This window comes from Coccinella septempunctata, chromosome 2, assembly GCF_907165205.1.
Source record: "Coccinella septempunctata chromosome 2, icCocSept1.1, whole genome shotgun sequence".
In the NCBI taxonomy this organism is placed as follows: Eukaryota; Metazoa; Arthropoda; class Insecta; order Coleoptera; family Coccinellidae; genus Coccinella; species Coccinella septempunctata.
Window position 1 is genome coordinate 38,263,185 of NC_058190.1, and position 25,624 is coordinate 38,288,808.

Sequence of the window (25,624 nt, forward strand, 5' to 3'; positions counted from 1 at the left end):
TCTTTGAAATTATGCTGCGTTTAAAAAATCTGAAATCCATGATGAATCGCAGAAATGAGATATTGTGGGTGCAGATAATATGCTCCATTTTTTTTCAGAAAAAAACTCATTTATCCTTCTATTAACCATTTACATATCTTTGAATGAGTATCTTGGTCTAGGGAACCTTAGAAAGCAGCTTAGTTATACAATCACAGGGAAATAATTGGGTGTGAGCAAGGTTATTGGTTCAACTATAAAATCAATTGCAGTTCTCTTATTGTTATCACTTGTTCCATTGAGGTAAAACGTGATTGTTAAAATGTACACTCTGGTAAGTAGATTAGAAGGCCCTTGAAGTTCAAAAGGAACATAATAGATATTGCACTTAGACAGTTTTCAGTTATTTTTAGGCGAGGAAAACACAATTTCAAGAATCCATATTATAGGATAAGTAAAATAAGATTGAATATATAGAAATATACATATAAATACAGGGTGTCCCGATATTCATTCGAAAAAATTTGATGGCATATTTCACGTCAAAAACATTTTTTTTTCAATGCAGGCTCTTGAAATAAATTCCCTGAAGACAGTAATTCATCAAAGATTTCATTTTCCTTTTTGTGACTCATATTTCCTTATGATTTATTGTCAAAAAATGTTTTTCATCTCCCTCTTATAGAAATCAAATTCATAAGTAAAACGGATTTTTATTCGAAAACGATGAATCTTAAGGACTTAAAACTAACTTCTGTAGAAATGTACCAAGATTTTGTATTTAAATTAGCGGAATTGAAGATTTATCGAAAATGTGGAAAGGAATTTTCATGTAGAAACTTCCTTTCACCACAATTTCGTTCTAGTTAGAGAATTTGTGGCTTCCTTCATTATTCAAATTCAATAACGAAGCCTTCCAAATATCTTAGCTTTATGATGAAACTAATTGAAATGACTTGAAGCACACTTCCAGTCGATTTATAGTTACAATCTTTTCAGTTCTTCTGAAATCGACTGATTTTGAGGTTGAGATTTGTGGAATATGATACATGTTCATAAAAAAATATTTCAGTAATTCAATTTTGTTATTCAATCGAGTTATCTTGAATCCAATAATGGTTTTATTGAATAATAGATCGATGTGAGTCAGTATTTATATACATATTCATAGATTTATTTATTTTTTTATTTATCAAAAGAATTTTGTTTTTGTTACGAAATTGGATATTAAGAAATACTAAATTTTTTCATGTATACTATAATATTCCACGACCAAGTAGCTCCTCACATTTACTTTTTTTATTTGCTTCTGGTAGAAAGTTCCGTTACTACAAACTCATTATTCTGTGCAACTGATCGATAAAAATATTAAATACATTATTCTATAGAGAAAATTTACGATTTTGAAATGAAACGAAAAGAAGTCTTTTCTGATTTCGGATATGAAGAATGCATCTGAAAACGGTTTACCAGAATTGGAAAACTAACCCCGGGTTTCATAAAGCTTGATCGGGGAATCAACTCTTGATTGACGAATAGACGTCAATTTGTTTTCAATCGCTAATTCAGTCATGATTACTCAGAATATCATTCTCTCATCAAATTATGATCTTGATAAGCCCATTCAATTATTATCAATTGCTTCTTCTTCAATATATTCGGGAATGAAAAAGTTTCAGTGATTTCGTTCTAGAAATCGAGTGACTGTCAAATCGTTGATCGGGCAATCATGAAACTCGCTGCATAAATCAATTGAGAATTTAAAGGACTTTTCAATGATATGCAGATCGACTCACGACTCTTATTCGTTTTGTAGCTCACAATCATTCTCAATAAATTAATTTGCGAACCACAAGAAAATGATCTACTTCTAGCATCTTGAACCTTAAAATCCTAATCTATGCTTTATTTTCAGGGAGCCATCACTTTCTTCGCTGTAGTAGCTGCAGCTTCTGCCAGCCTCCATGGTATCCACGGAGGTGCAGTAATTGCAGGACCAGCTGGTTCCATCACCGCCAACGGCCTAGGCCACGCCGCAGTGGTCGGACCTACAGGCCTTAACTTAGGACACGCCGGTCTTGGTCTTGGAGTCCTTGGCGCCCCAGGACTCTTGGCTGCCCGTGGATTGGGTCTTGGAGCTCTCGGACCACTTGGACTAGCTGCTCATCTTGACGTTGGTCATGGTGGTCTCGTAGGATCCGGAATCGAAGGACAATGGGTCCCAGACATCAACGAACACCTTTACGATGACGGTTCTTACAAACCTCACGTATACGGTCACTAATTTGTGGGACTATTGTTCTGCAGAGGTGTTCACGATGTTCAACGATACTCGCTCAGGTCTTCTCATTCTGTACATATGGAAAGTTTCATTGTAGGCTCACTGGTTCTCATCACCATCCGACTCATATTCCGTAAAATGTATTTATTGTTCATTGATATGGATGTTCATTACAAAGTTTTACCATGAGTTATGAGTTTTCTTCTTGATTACTGAATTTTTTTGGAGAAATACCCAACCTAATCTCACCAAACCTAACCTACTCTAATCACATGTGACCTAACCTAATCTATAGTAACCTTACCTAACCTAACCTCTCATAATCTTTCCTCAACTAATAATTCTACCGAATAATTCATGAAGATGAATTGAGTGATGATTGATATGAAGATGAAGTGTTATGCCACAAATGTCAGCGTACCTTCAATAGTTATAATGTAACCAAATATGGTGGCAGATCCCTTCTTTCCCCTTCTTTCGGAGTTTCCGAGCCCATAAAAATAGTCTTTGTTGAAATTCAATGGAATAAAAGTTCAGGCAATGCCAATTGACAGAGAGAAATACAAATTCTCTCCAGATCCACAAGCTGAGAAATGTCGACTCATATACGGAAATGCCAACCATTGTTCTTGAAACATTTCACTGACACCAACTCAACCACAACAGAAGGCAAAGCTTTCACTAATTTCGCAAGCATCAAATGGGAGAAGCAAGAAAGAAAAAACAACTGATTTAGAGGTTGGGGAAATCTCTTTTTCTTCGAAATCCTCTGCACGTTTATGTCAGCGGAGCATAAGCACCCACTACTCTCAACTCGGGAAACACATCGAAAATAGAAAGATAGGCTTCAGAAATTTGAAATTAAGCAACGCGACTGTGAACACATTTCATACACCGATTATCTTATTGGTCAAAAAGTGAAATTGCAGTGAATTAAAATTGTCCTTGCGGATCCCAGAATCCCGTCATAGATAGATCACTGAATTTTGTACAAAGGAGTTTTATGGCATGCCGAATCTCATAGTGCTACCTATTTTGGCGATGTGCTTGGTGGGCAAAATTCGATGGGATTGAATGACAGCTCTGTAACCATGAGAGCTTGGGAAAAATAGATGGCACGTTTCCCACCTCGATTTTCAAAAGATTATTAATGGACAAAACCGCATCCCCCTATCTTTTTTTGTTTTCAAGTTATAAGTGAAAACTCATCTTTTGGCTCTTCGTACTGGTGCTTTTGTTTCGTAAAGTATCAGTGAAATCGAAAAACAAATGTAACATTCTACAGACACTTTTTCATGTAGAATGCAGTGGCGTAGTCAAAGATTTTTTTCAGTCCACTACTGAATATAGTGATATAGTGATAACTTTTTTTTTCTCAAATATAAAATGTGTTATTTTTACATATTCCAGTCCCATATTTTTTTCTGACTCAGAATATATAACAAACGTCATGTCCCTGATTGATCTTCCAATAAAAAAACTCAAAAACTAGTTCGGCCTAGTTGGCAGTTCATTTTTTTTGATAACTAGCTGACCCGGCAAACCTAGTTTTTGCCATTTAAATTATTTCTAGGGTAGATAATAATAACTAACTCATCGTGATTGCTTGATTGGTCGTAAGAAAAAGGAATGCCTTTTTTTCTGTTCTGTACAATTTTTTTTTGGGAATATTTTGTTATATAAACCTTGCCCTAACAATAATAAACACAACAAAAAAAGAATTGTCCAATTTGGTGCGATCGTTTGAACAATAAAGCATTTTGAAGTAAACCATAGATCCTCTTTTATTAATATAGATATAATAATGAACTTTATACTTCTAAATTGTGTCAGGTTATTAAATGGGTTATTAAGTGGGTTACCTTAGGTTTTTTATTCAGATATCAAAATTGCAACAATCTTGTAGATTTCAAATAATATTATTACTAATAAGAGAGACTTTGAAGATCACTTTTATTCCGGATATTTGAAAGGATGAAAAATTTTTCAATATGGAATTAATCACTTCAATTCAATCAAGAAATTTTATGAACCTGAACTCAACTGAATATGTTCCGAAACCTTTTCAACTAGCAGATAATCTAAATACCAGCTACCACAGCCTTTTCAAACACCTTCACAAATAAGGCTGTGCCACTACTAGTAGAGGCTCATTGGTAAATATGAAGTAGTCATGGAAATTCTCATAATTTCCTCATTTCCCGAGTAATCTGCAAAACCTCTCATAACCTGACACAACATAAGAGCAAAAAGTTCGTTATCATATTATCAATGAAAATGAACTGCCAACTTGACCGAACTAGTTTTTGAGTTTTTTTATTGGAATAACAATTAGAGATACAACTTATATTATATACTTTGAATCAAAAAAAAAAAAAAAATGGGACTGGAATTTGTAAAAATAAGTTTATATTCAAAAAAAAGAAAGTTACCACATCACACCGTAGTGGCGGACTGAAAAAAATTTTTGACTACGCCACTGCATTATCTATAAAAAAGTGTCTGTAGAATGTAACATTTGTTTTTTTATATCACTGATACTTTACGAGATAAAGGCACCAGTACGAACAGTCGAAAAATGAGTTTTCACTTATAACTTGAAAACAAAAGAAGATAGTGGGATACGGTTCTGGCCATAAACAATATTTTGAAAATCGAGGTGCCATCCATTTTTCCCTAGCTCTTACGGTTACAGAGCTGCCATTCAATCCCATCGAATTTTGCCCACCCTGTTCTCTCTTAGGACACTTTTGAATGGGCTACAATGTTTTTGAAACCATCAAATAGTAACCGTTAGAAAACCCATTCATTTGTAAAATTTCTTTGTGTCTTGCAACTTTTTCAGAAACGTATGGTTTCTTCTTGTCGATTACATTTCTCATAAATCTGGCGTTTCATGAGAAAATTGCAAGAGACAAAATGTTTAGTGGTTCCAAAGACATTGTGGCCCAGTAAAAAGTGCCATAAAACTTCTGTGTACCAAATTCAGTGATATTCGTATTACTCCATAGTGGGATAAAAAGAAAAGACTATTTTATCAGGGGGGACAGCAGGGAAAAATTAAAAATAGGGTTCTCCTTATTTTGTCTAGAAAATCTGAGAACAAATTTCGTTAATTTATTTCCGGACACCCTGTAGAACTGACAATAACTCGATTCGAAATCCTCAAACCCAATTAGTTGAAATATACAAAAAAATTCAAATTTAAAACTGACTTTGTACAACCAATAAATAATTAAAAGATATTATCTTTTTGTGCAACCAGTTAGGAAAAGCAGTATTTGTCGTAGTGAGCCTGTTTCTGCGCAACGAGCGGAGCCAATTGTTTTATGAAATAAAAAGTCCAAGCCATCTTTTTTCGAACTTCGAAAACTTAAGTGTACTTATATTTTCATTTGTTTGTTAGAAGAACTTTTCCTCCGACCCTCGTACACAGCCCAAACTCAGATATCTTCATTCATTACCCTTGTCTACTTCTTGTACGAGTTCAAATATCACGTCGAACAGAATGAGACGTTCAATTCAGTGAAGTTCGGAAAACTTGGAAGGGTCGTAAATTCAAGCAGGCAGAGTTTTATGGGAGTCGAATATAAATTTTTCCCGGGATTCACCTTTATGAAAAACTTCGGTTTCGTTTATTCCATAATAGTTCCGAAGAATTTCCCGTTGTGTTTTATTACGCCGGAAACGCGGGTGTATTGATTCAGACTTGATTAAATTTGGATTTTGTTGGTTTCGAGGCTTTGGGCTGATGCGTTTGTCGTTACTCGAGATGAAACAATTTTTGAGTTGTCGGAAAGTGAAAACGGGAGGGAAGGAAGGAAAGTTTTCGGGATGGTTTACGGTTTCGACGGTTTATTTTTTTCATTAAATGCCGGGAAAGTCGTTTCAATGCTTCATCAGTTTGTACAGTTCAGGGTGCAGGAAATAGTTGAATATTAAGGAGAAGTTTTCACCACCAGCTACACAGACACACTCACGAATAATTCGTGCATTAACTAAATCACTTTTTATACGTCAATAATACATGATAATTATTGATTATTGAGGCGGAATTCAAACTAGATAAAAACATGATATTCAGACCGGCATAACACCTGCCGATATAAAAATCCGCAGATGTTACGATCTGAATCCAACAGCTATCCACCATTACTAAGGGTGCCGAAAGAAAGACTGTCTCATCGAGGAAGAGTAGATGCAGATCATGATCTTCAGAGCAACACAACTCCCATCCTGATGAGAACAATTACGGATTTTCTTGACTGTATCAGGCTGTATTAAATGTTGGCAAGTTTCACCCATTATCAACATACTTGAGCAGCCAACAATCTAAGATTGAATTCCCCTCCACCTTGCCAGTATTTGATATAGTCAGAAAATTCCTTAACTGTTCTCATCAGGGTGGGAGTTGTGTTGCTCTGACGAGATCAAACAAGATCGAAACTATGGTCAGCATCTACTCATCCTTGATGAGACGGTCTTTCTTTCGGCACTCTCAATATTATGGTGGTTAGCTAGTTAGAGTCAGATGGTAACATTTGCTGATTTTTATATTGGCAGGTGTTATCCGTCTGAATATCATTTACTTAAAATTACGTTTTGTTTTGAGGGTTGTTTCGAGTCTTATATACAGGGATAGGATCAGTCTGCCCATTGACACTACCTCCAACTACCGTCCGATTGTCCAACTACCTGCAATCAGCAACTCCTGGAGAAATACATCAACTCCGAAATACTTAAATATCTCTAACACTACGAACTAATATGAGACAACCAGACCTAAAATCACATAATATAATAAATTGATTTTGCACCAAAAACCAATTTGTTTTAAAAATGCTGAAACTTGTCCATTTATACTTCTGATTACTAATCAAATTTTTTATTTTCATGTGAAAGAGGTTACCTACGTTATTGGCATGAAACCTCAATTCGACGTTTTTCGAGTACATAACTAATGGTTTGAATTATTTCAGGATCTAAACTTGCATAGGAAAAAATTCAAAATTTCAAAATATTGTACAGGGTATCCTAAATTACTTGGTTGTTTCTGATACTTCTGGACTAGATATGTAAAAACATTGAAGCGAGTCCTGGGCTCGATTTTCGTGAAAAGTCCATAACTGAAAACCGTTTCATGATATGTTTATTGGTTTTGAAGATATGACCAAATTTTGATATTTTGTCGATTTCGAAAATGTGCCGTAACTCCTTTATTTACGAAAATATCTGAAAACGGTCAAAACTTTCTACAGGCACTTTTTCATTGGAAATACGATACTACATTCAACTTTTTTTTATCTCTTGTACCAAGGGTGGAAAAAAACAACTTCGTTATTTTATATACAATTGCATTTTTTTTGCCTTATATCATCCGAAAAAATTAGCTTTTCAAAAATATATATAGATGTTGATACATTACTTTCTTACTCAAGGCAAAATCACCATTTTAGTAAAATTTGCGTTTTTGATAGAATTCTATGAAACCATTGACCTCAAAATTGTCCACCACCAATAAATCTCCATCTCTATGAAACGAATTGAAACTTTCCGTTCATATAATTTCATTTGTTAGCGGAAACACCTATAACTTCAATAAAATCATGTACTTCATGATACACTCGATTGGAATTAATATCGAACAGATTTTTAATGATAAATTTTAATAAAAAACTAAGTTCTCAAATTGAGTTCCACTATTCTGTAAAATTCTACTTCTTATTCTAACAGATTTCACTGAATTCAACAGCATAACTGGGGAAATGTCTCTGATGGCGTTCCTCACTCTCTGCTCTAAATCAGCCCTATAATGACTGGAGTCTGGAAAATTTTATTTTTAACATATCCCCGAAGAAATCTAAAGGATTGAGGTCTGGTAACCTTGCTGCGCAGGCAGGTGCGCCATCCTGCTGATTAGAAAGTAACTCAAAAAAGGATATCAATATTCTTGAATCAGCTACCTTCATAAAGAGCACTTGTATCATCACGTCCTACAAGTTGTAATTTCAAATCTGAATATTGTTTTGAATATTCAATAACTTCTCCGAATAAACTTTTTCGATAACGTTGAAAATAAGATTATGGATTGATATATTTCTGTTCTCCCCCTGATCAGTGTTTGAATGCAAGGCTGCTGAAATATTTAGAGCGCCATAGATTATTAATCTAAGCAGAGCGCTCATTTTTTTGAATAATGGATGATGAAAGAATGATCCCACTTCTATCAGCCACAATCAGTATCCAAATACCTAAATTCATTATGTTTCAAAAATCATAAAATCAATGATTTCTGTTAACTGGTGCATTACTTTCTCAAGAAATATTAAGTAGAGTACATAAAGCCAATATCAAACCTATTTGTAAATAAAGGAAGAGATGTTGTAATACCATTTCGTATTGCATATTCCCTGAATCACCTTGCTCCAGAACCTGATATATTTTTTTCGTTACAACCATTGTTTCAGAGACCAGGAACTAGTTTCGTATCGAGTAATTGAGTAACACCCATATTGATATTTCAATCTGGAATGAAATTCACGTGAATGCTTTCGTTTCCTGACTTTTTTGTTTCTTCAGGGTCTGAAGACTACACTTTGTTGAATTACGACTTCGAATTTTGGGATATGGCAAACTGTGTCAATTTTCGGATTAACGATGTTTTGAATTTTGAATTTTTTAAATTCTTTTGATTCAGCTTTCATGATGTGCAACGAAAACAAATTGGAAAGCTGACGAAAATTCGGCAAAAGAGACAGAGACTATGTTACTGCGTCATTACTGAGAGCTTAGATATAGGAGGCACAAAATGCAGATCAAGGATGCACAGTGTTGGGGACAGTCAGAATTGTCGAAAAATCGATTTCGATTTTTTTTCAATTTTCCTAGCATAATGCCTTGAAAAAACAATTATTTTCAGTTGAATCATAATGGGATGTCCATATATATATATGTCTCTCAACAAGTGTCTGTTTGTTCCTATATTGTTGTGAATGAATGAAACTATATTGAAGATATAGTAATAGATGAATCTACAATGAATAAAAATACATGAAACAGGTGAAAAACTTCAAATTATTATAGTTTTTCGAAGTCGGTGACCATTGTAACTGAAAAATTCGAAAAAAACTTATCTGAGGCCAGAGGGCGCAATTTTTTCATGAAAACTGGTTCGATCAGGCACTAGAATGAGATCAAATGAACCTGTAAGGAGTTATGTTGACCTCAAAGCTCCACGCATGAAATATTGCTATAATATAATGTATAATTGATTTTTTTGTGTACCTTTGTTTTTTCAATGTAAAAGAAAAAATACCGAATTTTTGAATTGAAACTCAATCACGTAGGTATCATGTTATTGAAAAGAACATGTAAAACGTAATAGTTCTTTTGATCGGAACTGATTTTTGGAAATACCTGCAAGAAAAATATGTTTTGGAAGCAGCCAAACAACGTAGTTTGAGTCTGGTTGGGTGAATGCTCTTATGAGCCATTATAAATTCGTAGAAGCTCGCAAAAGCTCCTGAGATGAGTAAAATAGGTATATCGAATCAAGCTCAATATTGAAACTATCCCATTGTTTCACATCTTCGTCACAGAAAAATTTCACATTTTTCTCTGGGTTGCATTAATAAGGCTGATGACATACGATCTCAACTGCCTGCTCACGAGGCGGAAAGAAAAATATGTTGGTGTCCCAATGGGTGTGACAAGGTTAGAGATAAGTATAAAATCAAAATCGGGATTGCGTTTGATTGTAGTTCAGTAATCCAACAACCAAGAAAATGCACGCTCTCGTAAGTATGACTCTATCCCTCAAGTTAAAGAAAATTCAGAACTTTATAAAAAATGATGATGATGATGATTTCAAAAATTATGGAACTTTAGTGATTTTTATCATTGATGGAACTTTCTTATTCTTGTTTCAAAACATGAATTTCTAAGGGATGTAAACAAATCTGCTTCCACAATAGTGATTTCTAGCGGTTTGTCACATTTTACCTCGCTTAGGTATCTATTTCGGTCTATATTTTTCACCCATTTTTATCATGAGAAATATTTTGGCAGAATGGGATTAGGGGAGATTTCAAGGGGCCATTTTCTGTCCTAAAACTTACAAGACTTATACAGGATGAGAAGTTTTATCGAAATACTCCTGAGTTCAAAGGAAACCCCATTTTTCTTCACCATTTTTGCCGATCTGGCCTAGATAAAATGATACAACCATTTTTAGTTTTCATAATTGGCTATGCAATTCCTGGGACTCTGACCATTAAGTTTTTTCAAGCATTAAAATACTATTCCAACTTCACGAAATAAGCTACTGTATATTATAAACACAAACATAAATTCGTTTTTTTCATTCTATTTGGTCAACGAAGTAGTATCTATAATATAATAAATGATTTACTGAAAATTTGTTGGCGATAAATATTGCATATTTTGTATCCACTTGCAACTACCCATATTAGCTCTGTATTCATCTCCAATATGAAAACGTTTATTTTAACGTTGTTTATTTCAATTAGTACAAAAGTTACCAGATTCAAACATATCCTATTTAACCTTTCATTTCATATAATCTCTGAACCTTTCAGAATAACAATTAAATCTATGACTATTTTATTCAATTTACTTTCAAGACTAGAGTTCTTTAAATTTCTGGTATTTTTATGGTACGTAGTGGTTATAATTAAGAAACTGGAAGATGTGGATGAAATTTTATGTTTGGAGGAGATTCATGCCCATCAAATAAACACTTTAACCTGAAAATTATCCATTCGATAAAATCGTTTCATAGATAACTGAAAATTAATTTTTTTTCAAGGATTCTGATAAGTTTTCATCTTTTCAACTGAGCGCAGAGAAGAGTGTTTCTTTTGACCTCTGGGATCTTCTGATAAAATATACAGGGTGTCCCAAAACTAGTGAATCAAACGTCACACCACGATAGAGTAGATTAAATACAACTAATGTTGGTGTAATTCGATAATGACTCCAACATTAGTTGAGTGAAAATGTACCGTTTCTGAAAGAACCTAACCTAAAGTTTCCGATTTTCGAACTATTTTTTCAATCACAAGGCCAATTTGTGATTAAGGATAGCGTTTTTCCTCCATATTATCACCCCTATAGAGGGGTTTTTTTATGAGTAATAAAAATCATGTAAAAAAAACAACTGTTTTAATTTACATTTACTTAGGTTATCGATTAACTACTGGAAATAATTTCAATTAGGGGAGATAAAACAATAATCTTAGTTGAATATAATTTAAAATCGATATCCTTTTTCACAAACTGGCCTTGTGAAAGAAAAATAGTTCGAAAATCGGCAACTTTAGGTATTTTAATAAAATTCTGATTATTTTGGAAACGGTACATTTTCGTTGAACTAATGTTGGTGTCATTCGATAATATTTGGTCGACTCTATCGTGATGTGACGTTTGATTCACTATTTTTGAACACCCTGTATGTAGAAGTCAAAGATTCAGCTTGTAAAGTCCGTGAAAATGTGCAGAGATTCTGAGGAAATATTATAAAACTGTCATTACATTTATAGGAATCGTATTTGATCCTTCATTTGATGTAAATACAATGATCTTTCTCATGGAATATATGTACACGACGAAAACTCATCATATAAAGAGTAGGTACAAAAATGTTAGTGTTTCACCTTGAAAATTGTCTATGACAGATATGGGAGTGTTCCAATAAAGCATCCTATTTTCAGCGGACAAGTAGAAATCTAGGGAGAGACGCCAAATTTCAATGTATACAAATGCGTGAAATCTGTCTTCATTTTCACAGAGCCCAATCGTCTTCCTCGTTGCCATGGCAGTTGTCAGTGCCAGCATCCTGGGACCAGTTGCCCTAAACGGAGGAGCCGCCATTGTCGGTCCAGCAGGCACCGTGATCAGATCTGGCCTCATTGGCGCCCCAGGACTGGCTCTAGCTGGACCCGGAGCACTAGGACTTGGTTTGGCCCCTCTTGGAGTCCGAGTCACCGCCACCAATTTGCGCGTAGCCCCCGCTGGAGCACCAGTTGGAGTTTTGGTACCTGCCGGATCAGGCTTGGAAGGACAATGGGTGCCTGATATCAACGAGAGGCTTCACGACGATGGTTCTTACAAACCAGAGATCTACGGAGCTTGAGAACCTTGTATTATTATTGACTGAACACTAGCTGTACCTCATGTATTGTTTTATAAAGAAGTATATAAATAAATTTTTTTTCATGAAAACGTTCTTCATTTTCAATCAATTGAAATCCTATAAAAATTAAGAATAGGTTCCTACTGAGTTAGTTTGATTCGTCAAAAGTATTATTGGCCCCTTTTTTTCACTGATGACAATAATGAATTCAATATTTTTATCAGAAACTCACCAAGAGTTGGATGTTCAGAGTAGAAATCTCACCTGAAACAAAAAATGTTCTTAGATAATGGTCTTGGAGAAAAGAAAAGACATAAATGAAAGACTAAGTATTAACATATCGAAAATCTCAATAAATTATCTCTCGCCTATTCAATTTAATCAACGTAATGTTCATACCCCAGACTAGAACGCAGTAAGGTTGGCACTCATGAAATGTCGTTTATGTCATAACGCCGTTGCCACAACTAATATCAATTTTTATTACGAAAATGCCAAAAATGATTGAAAAAAGAGACAGGGTTTCAGGAAGTGCTTTTTAGAATTCAGGTCCGCTCATTCAAATAGTTATACCCTGATATTCTAAAATCCACAATACGTCAGACGCTATCGAACATATTCAATATAATAGAATTTATTTAATGTTTCATCTGAATCTAAACGACTTATATTTTAGCTGAATATTTCCACAATCAGAAAGATTTTGAATGAAGAAGATGACAAAGAATTTCCTTCTATTGGGAGACCCAAAAAAGTGGTGGCATTTGAGAATTTTATGTTTGAGTGAATTAATGCGAAAAGTTTACTACAGGATTTTCGATGAATGTCTTCGTAGAATAAGTTCCCGAAAAGTGATTTTTCTATTTTTCATTTGACTTGTCCTATACATTGTAAATGTCTTAAAATGCCAATAAATACCTAATTATTATTATTATATCAATGTATAAAGATGAACAGCCACAAATGCGCGCCAGTTGTCCTGTTAATTGTTTATTCATGTGAAATTTTTGTTCAAAGGTGAAGTTCATCTTGACTTGAAACTTCTTTTAATTCCTTTTACTTATATTGAAGCAAGATGATTTTTGGTGAAGAATTTAACATTCTTGTAATTATCTGTTGATTTCTTCGGGAGATACCCATTCCCAACCACTGCATCATATGCATTTAATCTTCGGCTTCGTGTTAATATTTTTGAAATCTACAACTGATGTAACGTATTCAAATTTTAGCCAAAGAAGATAACGAACATTAACTCTCCTCAAGCGAGCGCATATTATGATATTATACTAATCTCTTTTATTTTCCATGCAAATAACTGGATTTGGTATGTCTTCAATCAGTTTCTATAAAATTCAATAATGCCCGTCACATATTTTCCGAAGAGATCGACATTGTGATAAAATACGTAATAACAGAAACTTTTACGTAGAACGAGCAACATAGCGTTGATTCAAAACCGAAAAATGTTTTGACAAGCTTCATAACCCCACATTTTCGTACTATACAGAGTGAAATGTGTCAAATTTCCATGGCCAACCGAGTGCTAAAATAAAAGTGAATGGAGTATATATGAAAACACTCGATGCTAAAACTTACAAATCATATAGATTGCATTCGAAATTTTCTTCTATGCGAATGCCAGTCTTATTGGAGTAAATTCCAGCGACCTTTTATGATTTACTGTTCATGTTTCTGGATGCATCCAGATCAGTAAGACACTTCACGAGGAAATGCACGTTCTCACTTGAGTTAAGCTCCCAATCACTCGTAAGATTTAGTATAACATCCCTCGGTGTTCTCTGGGCATTAGCGGGCTTAACAACTTCACTTGACAAGATTCGTCGAGCGCTAATACTTCTTGCAGAACTTGAACAGGAGTGCTTACTGGTATATTTGAACGGAATTTTAAACTGACGGAGTTTCACATCTAGAAGCTGAGATGTTTCGAGATGAGAAAGAAATAATTAATTGCTGTTTTTCACGAGAATAGATGAAGTTATATGGGGACTGATATCTATATAAGAGGAGTTGCACTAGATCTCTTCAGATCATATTTAACAAGAAGAACTCAAAGAACCACAGAGAGAGGAAGAAATGGCAAACAGGTAATATCAGATCCCTTACATGTTGAGAGAGGTGTACCACAAGGCTCAATATTGGGTCCTCTACTCTACATAATCTATACCAATGATTTAATTCATGTAACATCCAATGATATGGTTATGTTTGCTGATGATGTATCAATGATTTTGTCTCGTAAGACTCTGACTGAATGCAAGGATCAGCTCGAATGTGACTTGGAAAATCTTGAAAAGTGGTTCAAAAGTAACGAATTGGTAATAAACATCGATAAAACAAAATTGCTCGTCTTTAGGGAAAGAAATAAAGATGCCATAAGCTTGACATATCATGGTAAAACAATCAAGACAGAGGATGCAGTACCTTTCCTGGGGATATATATCGATGGGGACCTGAGTTGGAAAACACAAATTGAAAATCTGTCTACAGGCATTGCAGGATATTGCTATGCTTTGAGGATATTGACCAATACAATTAGTGAAGAGACGGCCCTGACAGCTTATTATGCCTACGTTCAATCCAAACTCAGGTATGGAATAATTTTCTGGGGTAATTCTGTTGAGGCTGAGAGAATATTCAAAATGCAGAAGAGATGCTTGAGAACTATCTTCAAAATGAAATACAATGAGAGCTGTAGAAATATATTTATTGGTAATAACTTATTGACATTGTACAGTCTCTTTATTTATGAATGTGTAATGTATGTAAGCAACAACTTCAATGATTTTAAAGAATTACTGTTAAGTCATGAATACAATACCAGAGGAAAAAATTATCTCAGTAGAGAAAAAACAAATTTTAGTTATATACAAAGGAATGCTGTATATTTTATAATCACAGTATGGAATAAATTTCCTCAAAATTTTAAATGCTTGCCTATTGCAATTCAAAAAAAAAGATTAAAAATGTTTTTGGCTAGAAAATGTTATTATAGTGTTGGGGATTTTTTGAATGAGGGAGATTTTGTTTCATTATAGGTTCATATGTATTGACGTGATCTACATCTGTTGATATTTGATCAAATAAAGATTATTATTATTATTATTATTATTATTATACACTGCTCAAAAATTGAAGTGGATAATGTGAAATAACATTCAAAGGGAAATGAAAAACGATTTTGTATATGTACGGCTGTATTGAGTTAGGTGTCTACATGCGGTTAACCTACTTGAAAGGACAACAGTAAGTCAAATTGCTTCAGAGCAAAAACGCAGTAGATATATGAGTAAGATCAATAGTATCGGTCAAAGGAAAAAGAATATACACAAACTATTCTTCGGGTTACGTTTCAGTTCCTTTATTGGGCCTTCTTCAGCCGTCAGAATAATAAAACTTCAAAAAAACTTTCATATGATGAAAGTTGTTATTCTGACGCCTGAAGAAGGCACAATAAAGGAACCGAAACGTCGCCGTTTGTGTATATTCTTGTTCCTTTGACCGATACTATTGATCTTACTGATATACGATACTCATTGTCGCTTAGTAGTCAGTGTGAAGGTCAAAAAAAGATATCCACCGAAATCGTGAAAAATTGTCAGTATCGAGCCATCATCAAGTACCTGTATTTAAAAGGGCTAAGAGCTAAGCAGATTTACGAAGATATGCTTAATACCCAATGTCCTTCGTATGCGACTGTGAAAAATTGGACTGCAAGCTTCAAAAGAGGTAAATTTTACATAGAAGATGATGACCGATCGTGAAGGCCAGTTTCTGTGTCAGTCCCCGAAAATATCGATGCAGTTCAGGACATGATGTTATTAGACCGTCGAATTAGGCTAAGACGGATATCTGAAGCACAGAATATTTCATACGAACGCGTTCATCATATAGTTCACGTCAATTTGGACATGAGAAAAATAACCGCAAAATGGATCCCCAAATGTTTGAAGGTTGATCAAAAGCGTTCAAGGGTATACAGAAGCATCGCGTTCGATTTGAAAACGATTTAGACTTCTTAAACAGAATTGTAACTATGGATGAGACTCGGGTACATTTCTACGATCCAGAAACAAAGCAACAATCGATGGAAGGGCGACACTCTGGTTCTCCAAGATCTAAGAAGTTTAGTGTCCAGAAATCTGCTGGAAAAGTTCTTGCTTCAGTTTTTTGGGATTGCCATGGAGTAATCATGATTCATTTTTTTGGTAAGGGTAGAACAATAACCGGAGATTACTATTCGACATTACTGAACACTCTATGGGAAAAAATTGAAGAGAAAAGACGCGGAAAACTATTCAAAGGTGTTTTGTTTTTGCACGACAACGTCCCTGCACACAAATCTCATGTTGCCATGCAAAAAATTCGTGATTTAGGATTGGAATTACTAGAACACCCCCCTTATCCGCCAGATTTGGCTCCATCCGACTATCATCTCTTTCCTCAACTGAAAAAAGGTCGTAATTTTTCTTCCAACGTGGAGGTAATAGAAGCTGTGGAGGTCTATTTTGCAGGGCAAGAAGAAACATTTTTTTTTTGAAAGGTTTAGAGACCTTGCAGGTTCGCTGTAATAAATGTATCCAATTAAAAGGAAAATATGTTGAGTAATAAAATATTTTGACATTGGAATATTTTTTGATTCTATAGTAGGTAGGCTAAGAATTTTTCAATATATCCTCGTATACTTGCCTGCAAAGTTTAATAAATTTTATCCTTCGCATTTAAAGATAATCAACTAGTCCTATACTTCATTCCAACCTCAAGGGTTTCGCATCTGACCACTCATCGATATCTCCGTGTTATAACCATACATTGTTCCCATCTCTTGTTCAATTTCAATTTCATAAAGTTAGTGTTACCAATTAATAAAAACCCTCTAACTCTCAAAGAGGGTGGATGACAAACTCGTCAACTACATATATAAAAACTTTGCGTAGCTTAAAATGAAAATTTTAAACTATATAATAGTTCAAAAACTTTTTCTTAGCCACTTCGTACATTTCATAACATCAAACAGCAATATGACAAGTGAATGAAATTCATTGTAAACAGTGCGATTTGACGTATGATAAAAATCCTCTGTAAGGAAACATTTAATGCATTGAATAAAGACCATGAAAAAAAAATTCAATACGGAGAAATGATCAATTCCACATTTTATGAATTTATGAATAGGTAATGTCATTTATTGGAATTCTCAAGTTTGCGCTATTCAAACGAAGGTGTTATAAGTTTTTGGATTATTGTATTGAACAAGCATACGCCAGACATTTTCAGGGATTTCCTCCATTCCTTCAAACGAAGATGTTATTTTCATTCATTTCCCGATCAATCAAAATTTACCAGTTTTGTCACCGATACCAGGCAGCTAAACTATCACTAATTTACTCCAATAGAAAGTACCTATTATAATGAAATTATTTCCATGTACAATCATCGATGTTTGATTCCTTTTCACTTTCAGTGGAGGAAAGTACCAATTAAATGACCTTGCCGAACAATATCCATCAGTTAATGATGAAGATATTAATATTCGTTCGATAAGTTCATCTAATCACCAAAAATGACCACAAGAATATCTAACACTTATTCACACAAGTCCAAATCAGTATTACTGTCTTTGATAACAGATTTTTTATCTATACTGGTTCGATTTTATTTCGAATATAAAAAGAATTTTTGTCGAATCTTATTCACAAAGTTTTCTTGTTCAGTTAAGAAAACATCATGCTCAATACAATGAATTGCCTGGTAAGTACTATTCAATATTTAATAAAGCATGATCAAACATTTTCATAGCATTGTAAGCTGGCTTAAGAAGCATCTCTTGAAGTAATAGATTTTATGCATGACTTTTTCGAGTGAATTATCCTATATTCTGAAGATAAACCAATAGAGTGAGAATTTCATCTTGTGAAATGGTTCCATTTTCCATTGAGCTTAATTTTTTCAATTCAAAACATTCGAGAGCTTTCAGCAAATATTTGAAATGGATGACAATAAAATACGAAATTTTTACGAGGAAAAGCCATGAAAATCTTAGGTTATAAAATTTTTTGCACGGTATCTCATTCAAATACGGGTTCTGTTCATTCATAATCTTAAATAATTGCATTTTTGAATCGGTCACTTCAACGAAACTCTAATTATTCCCTTTTTTTCAGGCTATATTACTGGGTTCAGTAGCCATAGTAAATTCGGCTGCAATCCTTCAAAATAATCATGTCATCCATCCAGTAGAGAAAACCAGCATTCTTGGTCCCAGTGGTTCTATAACTCAATTCAAAAACTTTGACTCTTCAGTTGTGAGTCCATCGTCAGAGGTTACTTATATCGTGGGACCAAGTGATTCTAGTGTGGTGAAAAGTGAAGTTAATTCGAAGAAAACCGATGACTGCATCCATGACAATGAAGGAGTTCAGAAGCACGATACAACTTTTCATCATGAAGTTATAGCCAATTCTCCAACTGTACTTCAGTATGGATTATCCTCAGTTGGAAAGAAAGACTCAACTTATGAAGTGAATTATGTGAAACAATCTTCAGGCAAAACCAGCGTTGTAGGACAAAGTGGTTCGATAACTCAAGAGAACTACCCCTCGGCATTGAACAAGTTCCTTTCTGAAATCTACAATTTTGAGAAGAATAACCCTGTTACTGAAAAAACAGTTCTTTATTCCGTGAATCCTGTAGTAGGGAAGTATGATGTTCCACAAGGAAACCACTTTGTTATTTCACCATCAGAAAAAACCAGCGTTGTTGGACCAAGTGGATCAATTACTCAGGAAAAAAATTATTACCAGTCAGTTTCAAATGGATACCCCGCCAAAGTCTATAATGTTGTGAAGAATAACCCTGTTACTGGCAAACCTGTTGTAGTTCAACAAGTACAACCTGTCTTCGAAGATGTTGCTGTGTCTCATGTTGTGAATTCACCTGCAGAAAAAACCAGCGTTGTTGGACCAAGTGGATCAATTACTCAGGAAAAACATCATTACCAGTCAGTTTCAAATGAATACCCCGCCAAAGTCTATAATGTTGTGAAGTATAATCCTGTTACTGGTAAACCTGTTGTAGTTCAACAAGTACAACCTGTCTTTGAAAAAGTTGCTGTTTCCCATGTTGTGAATTCACCTGCAGAAAAAACCAGCGTTGTTGGACCAAGTGGATCAATTACCCAGGAAACGTCCTACCAGTCTGTTTCTAATGATAACTCTGCCAAAGTTTACAATGTAGTAAAGATTAATCCTGTTACCGGTAAACCTGTTGTTGTTCAACATATCCAACCTGTAGTTGAAAACGTTGCTGTAACTCAGGGAAATCATTTTGTGACTTCACCTTCGGAGAAAACCAGCGTGGTTGGACCAAGTGGATCAATTACCCAGGAAAAATATTACCAATCTGCTTCTAACGAAAACTCTGCCAATGTTTACAATGTAGTGAAGACTAATACCGTTACCGGCAAACCTGTTGTTGTTCAAAATGTCCAACCTGTAGTTGAAACTGTTGCTGTAACTCAGGGAAATCATTTTGTGACTTCACCTTCGGAGAAAACCAGCGTGGTTGGACCAAGTGGATCAATTACCCAGGAAAAATATTACCAATCTGCTTCTAACGAAAAGTCTGCCAATGTATACAATGTAGTGAAGACTAATACCGTTACCGGCAAACCTGTTGTTGTTCAAAATGTCCAACCTGTAGTTGAAACCGTTGCTGTAACTCAGGGAAATCATTTTGTGACTTCACCTTCGGAGAAAACCAGCGTGGTTGGACCAAGTGGATCAATTACCCAGGAAAAATATTACCAATCTGCTTCTAACGAAAAGTCTGCCAATGTATACAATGTAGTGAAGACTAATACCGTTACCGGCAAACCTGTTGTTGTTCAAAATGTCCAACCTGTAGTTGAAACCGTTGCTGTAACTCAGGGAAATCATTTTGTGACTTCACCTTCGGAGAAAACCAGCGTGGTTGGACCAAGTGGATCAATTACCCAGGAAAAATACTACCAATCTGTTTCTAATGAAAACTCTGCCAAAGTTTACAATGTCGTGAAGACTAATCCTGTTACCGGTAAACCTGTTGTGGTTCAACATATCCAACCTGTAGTTGAAAACGTTGCTGTAACTCAGGGAAATCATTTTGTGACTTCACCTTCGGAGAAAACCAGCGTGGTTGGACCAAGTGGATCAATTACCCAGGAAAAATATTACCAATCTGCTTCTAACGAAAACTCTGCTAATTTATACAATGTAGTGAAGACTAATACCGTCACCGGTAAACCTGTTGTTGTTCAACATGTCCAACCTGTGGTTGAAAACGTTGTTGTTACTCAAGGAGATCTTTTCGTGAATTCTCCATCAGAGAAAACCAGCGTAGTTGGTCCAAGTGGATCTGTCACCCAGGAAAAATACTACCAGTATGTATCAAACGAACAGCCTTCTCAATTATATCATGTTGTGAAGAATAATCCTGTTTATGTTATACAAGATGCACAACCGGTAGTTGGGAATGTTATAACACATGTTGCGAATTCGCAAAACGAGAAAACTAGTGTTGTAGGTCCAAGTGGTTCAATAACCCAAGAAAAATATTACCAATACCTTTCAAATGAGGACCCTACTCAAACCTACAAGATAGTCAAACAAAATCCTACCAATGACCACTATATCGTTGCTGAACCTGCAGTTGGAAATTTTGTGAATTTTCCATCCGAGAAAACGAGCATTGTCGGACCAAGTGGCTCCATCACTCAGGAAAAGTTTTCACAAACCAACTCAATAAGCGGTGACAACATCGCTTACAAACAGGTTTCCCCAGTTCTAGTCCATCATTATGGAACCTCACCATCCAAAAACGTAGCTTTCGTCTATGGTAATTCAATCAACAATGAGCAATTTCATCCAATTGTCAACGTAGATGCTATAAAAACAACCGAATCTCACTATTCAAGCTCTGCTTCTGAAGAACCTGACTGCGACGAAGCAGGTGAAACTGATCACGAGCATTCTCAACACAACAAAAATTCAGTTGCGAATTTCTATTATACCTATCCTGCAACCAGCAACTATGCTGTAGTTTCAGGAAACCATGTGAATACACCGGTCAGTTATAACACTGTTAACTCTGAATATTTGGTCCATTATGGAACTCCATTTGACGAAAATACATCCGTGGTTTATGGAAGCCATGGTGTCGACAATTCTGCAGTGAAAACTAGCATTGTTGGTCCCAGTGGATCCATTACACAGGAGAGCAATACGAAAAGTGGATATGTTACCAAAGCTGGTAGTGCCTTTTCTGGAACAGTAGGATATGTTCCTTATGGCTTTGTGAGCCATGTTAAAGGTGCCAATGTGAAATCGAAAGTTGAGTATCCTGAAATCCAAAAATATCCTGATATTACTGCCCCAGATTGCTAGTTGTTCAGGTTTTATTAAATTTTGTGAATAATAAATTGAATAATGTTAATGAATTAGAATTGTAAATACCGAGCAATTTGTTGAAAGAATCGTTTTCAGTAATATACCAATAAATGTATTAAAGTATAATAATAAATAGCTTTTCAATTAATATTCTATGTGCTATTTGATTAATCCTGATCCTCCATAATATTATTCTACAGTTATAATGCGAGGAAAAAACTTCCAAGTGAAAATAAAAAATAATTCACCATCGGAAGTGCTAGTCAAATGTTTCCTTCCTCTCTAGCAGAGTCTCTGTCTCTAGTATCGTTTGCAGGGTCATACATGTCTTTGACTCGTACAAATATTTTAGCAGTAGATTCTTATGGTCAAAAGAAATACTTTTTGCCTTCAACATTTTTTTTTATTCGGCCCTGATAAAAAGATATAGACATTTTAAGTTTTCATTATCAGCTGGGCCACCCCTAGAAAAATTACCTCCAGAATAACTGGCTAAATCTGTGACACCCCACATCTGTGGTTTTTTCAGAGTTGTATTGAGCCAAAGAGAGATCTGAATATTGAACCTTCACTAGGATTCTGAATACATTTTTTCTTTTGTTAGAGTTCGAATTATGAAGCAAATTCCTCCTCTTTTAAAATTAGTATCTGCATGGCTTTAGCGCACTTCCTTTTTGTGCGAAGTTACTGGAAGGTTAATAGAAGGCTTTCAAAAGCCAAATTGGTCAGGAGAGTTCTGCCAATTTTTTGAGCTATATCTAATCTTTTGTCTGCAAAGACATCGATTTAACCGAAAAAATATTATTTTTCTCATATAGCAGTATATGAACCTGCTTTGAGTTAACTTCTCCGAGAATTCTGAATGTCATGTAATAAAACCTTTTCCTTACATCGAACGCCCAAAATTGCACATAATTCATTTCAAGTTGAACAATCTAAAGAAACGCCAAATTCTCGCACTGATTCTCATGGAACTCAGACATAAAAGGATGAATTTTAATTTCATACTTTTACATCTCTTTCTTCCTCAGAGTTTAATGGCGCCCCCGCAGAGAGAAAACTCATAAACGAGTATAATCTCATCATTCCACGAAAAATAATATCATGGTTTTATGGCTGGCTAACGAATCTACAGAAAGTATTCACTCAGATATAAATGCAGTAAGTTTGCATACCACCAAAATGGATATTTTCATGATATTATTATATATCAGATGTTTTTAAATATGGAAAGAGTACACTGAACTTGAGGAATTGAAAATTATGCCTATTTGTACGAGTATCTGAACAGATTTATGCTAATTAGTCGGTATATTGAAAATACAGATAGGGTTATGGCTTCTTCCTGTGCCCAATTCCAAAGGTGGTGGTTACTGTGTTCAATGTTAATACCAATAATCATTGATTGCATAAGCTTATAGAAAATGTAAGTACGTTTTTACATCATAGCCATAATCTAATTAACCAAAAACTTTGTAGTTTTGTTCTATTTGAAGGAAGGATCGTACAAGTTTGAAATTCTCTAGTAAGAATGTATGTAGTGAATACGAAATTAATATAGAACTGTTGAAGATTACGGAACTACTGAATTCGCATCAAATATAAATAAACTCGTTTATTCCTACGTAAGAAACTGACTATCCCAAATAGGAATATCCTGCATTGGGTGTGGCAAGGTTGATTGTTGCAAAAAAATATTGTTAGTATATAAATGCCTGTACCAATTGTTTGGGGTATCAGTTGAATCCTTCAGCTAAAAACAAAACAAATAGAAATGAACTCCATTGTAAGTAACTGAAAAGTTTTCCGCAATCCTTCACATAATTTTCAGACAGAGAATATATTTCTTAGTTGCATATTTTAAAAATATTTATCGTCTTTTTGACTTTTCACTCCTCCTTAAGTTTGTCTGGTTTTTGTCGCAGCATATACAGAAAAAATGGTATAGGAAAAAAGTGTTTCTTTGGAACTCTAAAATCTACTGTTAGAATATTTGTACGAGTCAAAGACTCATCTTGTATAGCATTAGCTGCCTTTGAAATAGTGAAGAAACTTTATTGTGGCCCTCAATGTATTTAACAAAGAAAATACGTAATATTATTTTCAAAAAATGTATATTGTTCAACAATATAAAAAATTGTTCGGACTAAATATTAAGAAGAGTCTAGATTTACAGAAATTCTTAGATTAATGTCCTAGTTGTCCAAATTCGAACGTGATTCTGTAATACTTCCATAAATTGAAATTTCTGTCTGAATACCTGCTCTGAATTCTATTAAAATTGTTAGAAAGTTACGCGAAACAACAGGGGAGTTCGACAAGCACTTTTTCTACACTATTCTCTAATCCCCAATTTAACTGAGGTTCTTGGTCTTTCTTAGGTTGCTGTTATCTTCTTCGCCGCCTTGGCAACGTCTTGCGCTGGTTGGGTATCTCCCCTGGCCCTTTCTGCCATTCCAACAGGCCACGTTATCCAAGGACCGAGCTCAAGAAGCACGATTGTAGGACCTGACGGTAGCTCAATCTCCTCAGCAGCCCCTGGAGGAACAATTATCGCTGACAACAACGGAGCCATCATTGCTCAAGGTGCACCATCCGCTGTGATCTCTTCGGCACCCAGGATTGCCGTTGCTGCCCCAGTGATCTCTTCTTATGCTGCCATTGCTCCTGTCTGGGCCCAACAAGCTGTTGCTGTTCCAGCTATTGGGAGAATCGCAGCTGAGAACACAGTGGTTGCTGGACCTTCAGGAACCATCGCCCAAAGTAGGGCAATTGATGCTGCTCACACTGTAACCGTTTGGTGATGATATTGTGATTCATAGTTTTAATAAAATTGTTTTTTTTTCATTTCTTTAGTTTTATTTTTTTCGGTTCAGGTTTTTATTTTCTTTCAATGAACATTTCGGAGGGAACTCATGAAATACTAAACATATTATATCCTCTCCTTGATCCTTAGATCCCGTTGTGGTGAAATACTTGTTTTTTCAAAATATAAAATAAAACCGACTTGGGCTTCGAAATGTAATTGACACTTAAAAAAATGGGAAGAAAACGTTCTTTTCAGATAGAAAAATTCTTATTTCAGAAAAAAGTTTCGGTCATATTTTCCAGAAGGACTTATCTATATTAATAAAAGAGGATCTATGGTTTACTTCAAAATGCATTATCGTTCAAACGATCGCACCAAATTGGACAATTCTTTTTTTGTTGTGTTTATTATTGTTAGGGCAAGGTTTATATAACAAAATATTCCAAAAAAAAAATGTACAGAACAGAAAAAAAGGCATTCCTTTTTCTTACGACCAATCGAGCAATCACGATGAGTTAGTTATTATTATCTACCCTAGAAATAACTTAAATGGCAAAACTAGGTTTGCCGGGTCAGCTAGTTTTGCAATAAAAACCGAATATCCGAATTATTTCATTACATTACAACCCCAAACCTATGAATGCAGCAAATTCGAAATTTTTTTCGTATGATGAGAAGAAATTTGATAAAAAAATCATCAATGTCCACATCATTCTAGAAACTAAAGGTATATTCTATTTCTGGTACAAAAAGTTGGGGTTGCTGTTCGAAAAATTAGCCATAGAGGGTGAATGACGAACCAAATCATAAATGAAAAGTTGAATTGTTTTCGACATTTCTCTACAAAAAAGTGAATACCTACTGAAGATATGAATTTTGTGTGTTACTTTTTACTCACTTTGCATATTTAGACTTTCATACACAATACTCTTCATGTAAAATTCATTCGAACGTTTTTA

General features: G+C 34.8%; 3 protein-coding genes across 5 annotated transcripts in view; 2 read left to right on the forward strand and 1 right to left on the reverse strand.

Moving 5' to 3' along the window:
* LOC123308586 (protein madd-4) overlaps window positions 1-25,624 on the reverse strand; it is a 464,545-nt gene that overhangs the window by 66,387 nt on the left and 372,534 nt on the right. The window lies entirely within an intron of this gene.
* Window positions 157-12,506, forward strand: LOC123308601. Its single transcript, XM_044891333.1, has 4 exons — window positions 157-313; window positions 1,895-2,255; window positions 11,738-11,755; window positions 12,298-12,506. Exons 1-4 carry the CDS (start codon window positions 302-304, stop codon window positions 12,411-12,413), a joined length of 507 nt encoding a protein of 168 aa, XP_044747268.1. The 5' UTR covers window positions 157-301; the 3' UTR covers window positions 12,414-12,506.
* LOC123308594 lies at window positions 23,569-24,701 on the forward strand. Its single transcript, XM_044891322.1, has 2 exons — window positions 23,569-23,642; window positions 24,238-24,701. The coding sequence occupies exons 1-2, from the start codon at window positions 23,631-23,633 to the stop codon at window positions 24,658-24,660; spliced, it is 435 nt and encodes a 144-aa protein (XP_044747257.1). The 5' UTR covers window positions 23,569-23,630; the 3' UTR covers window positions 24,661-24,701.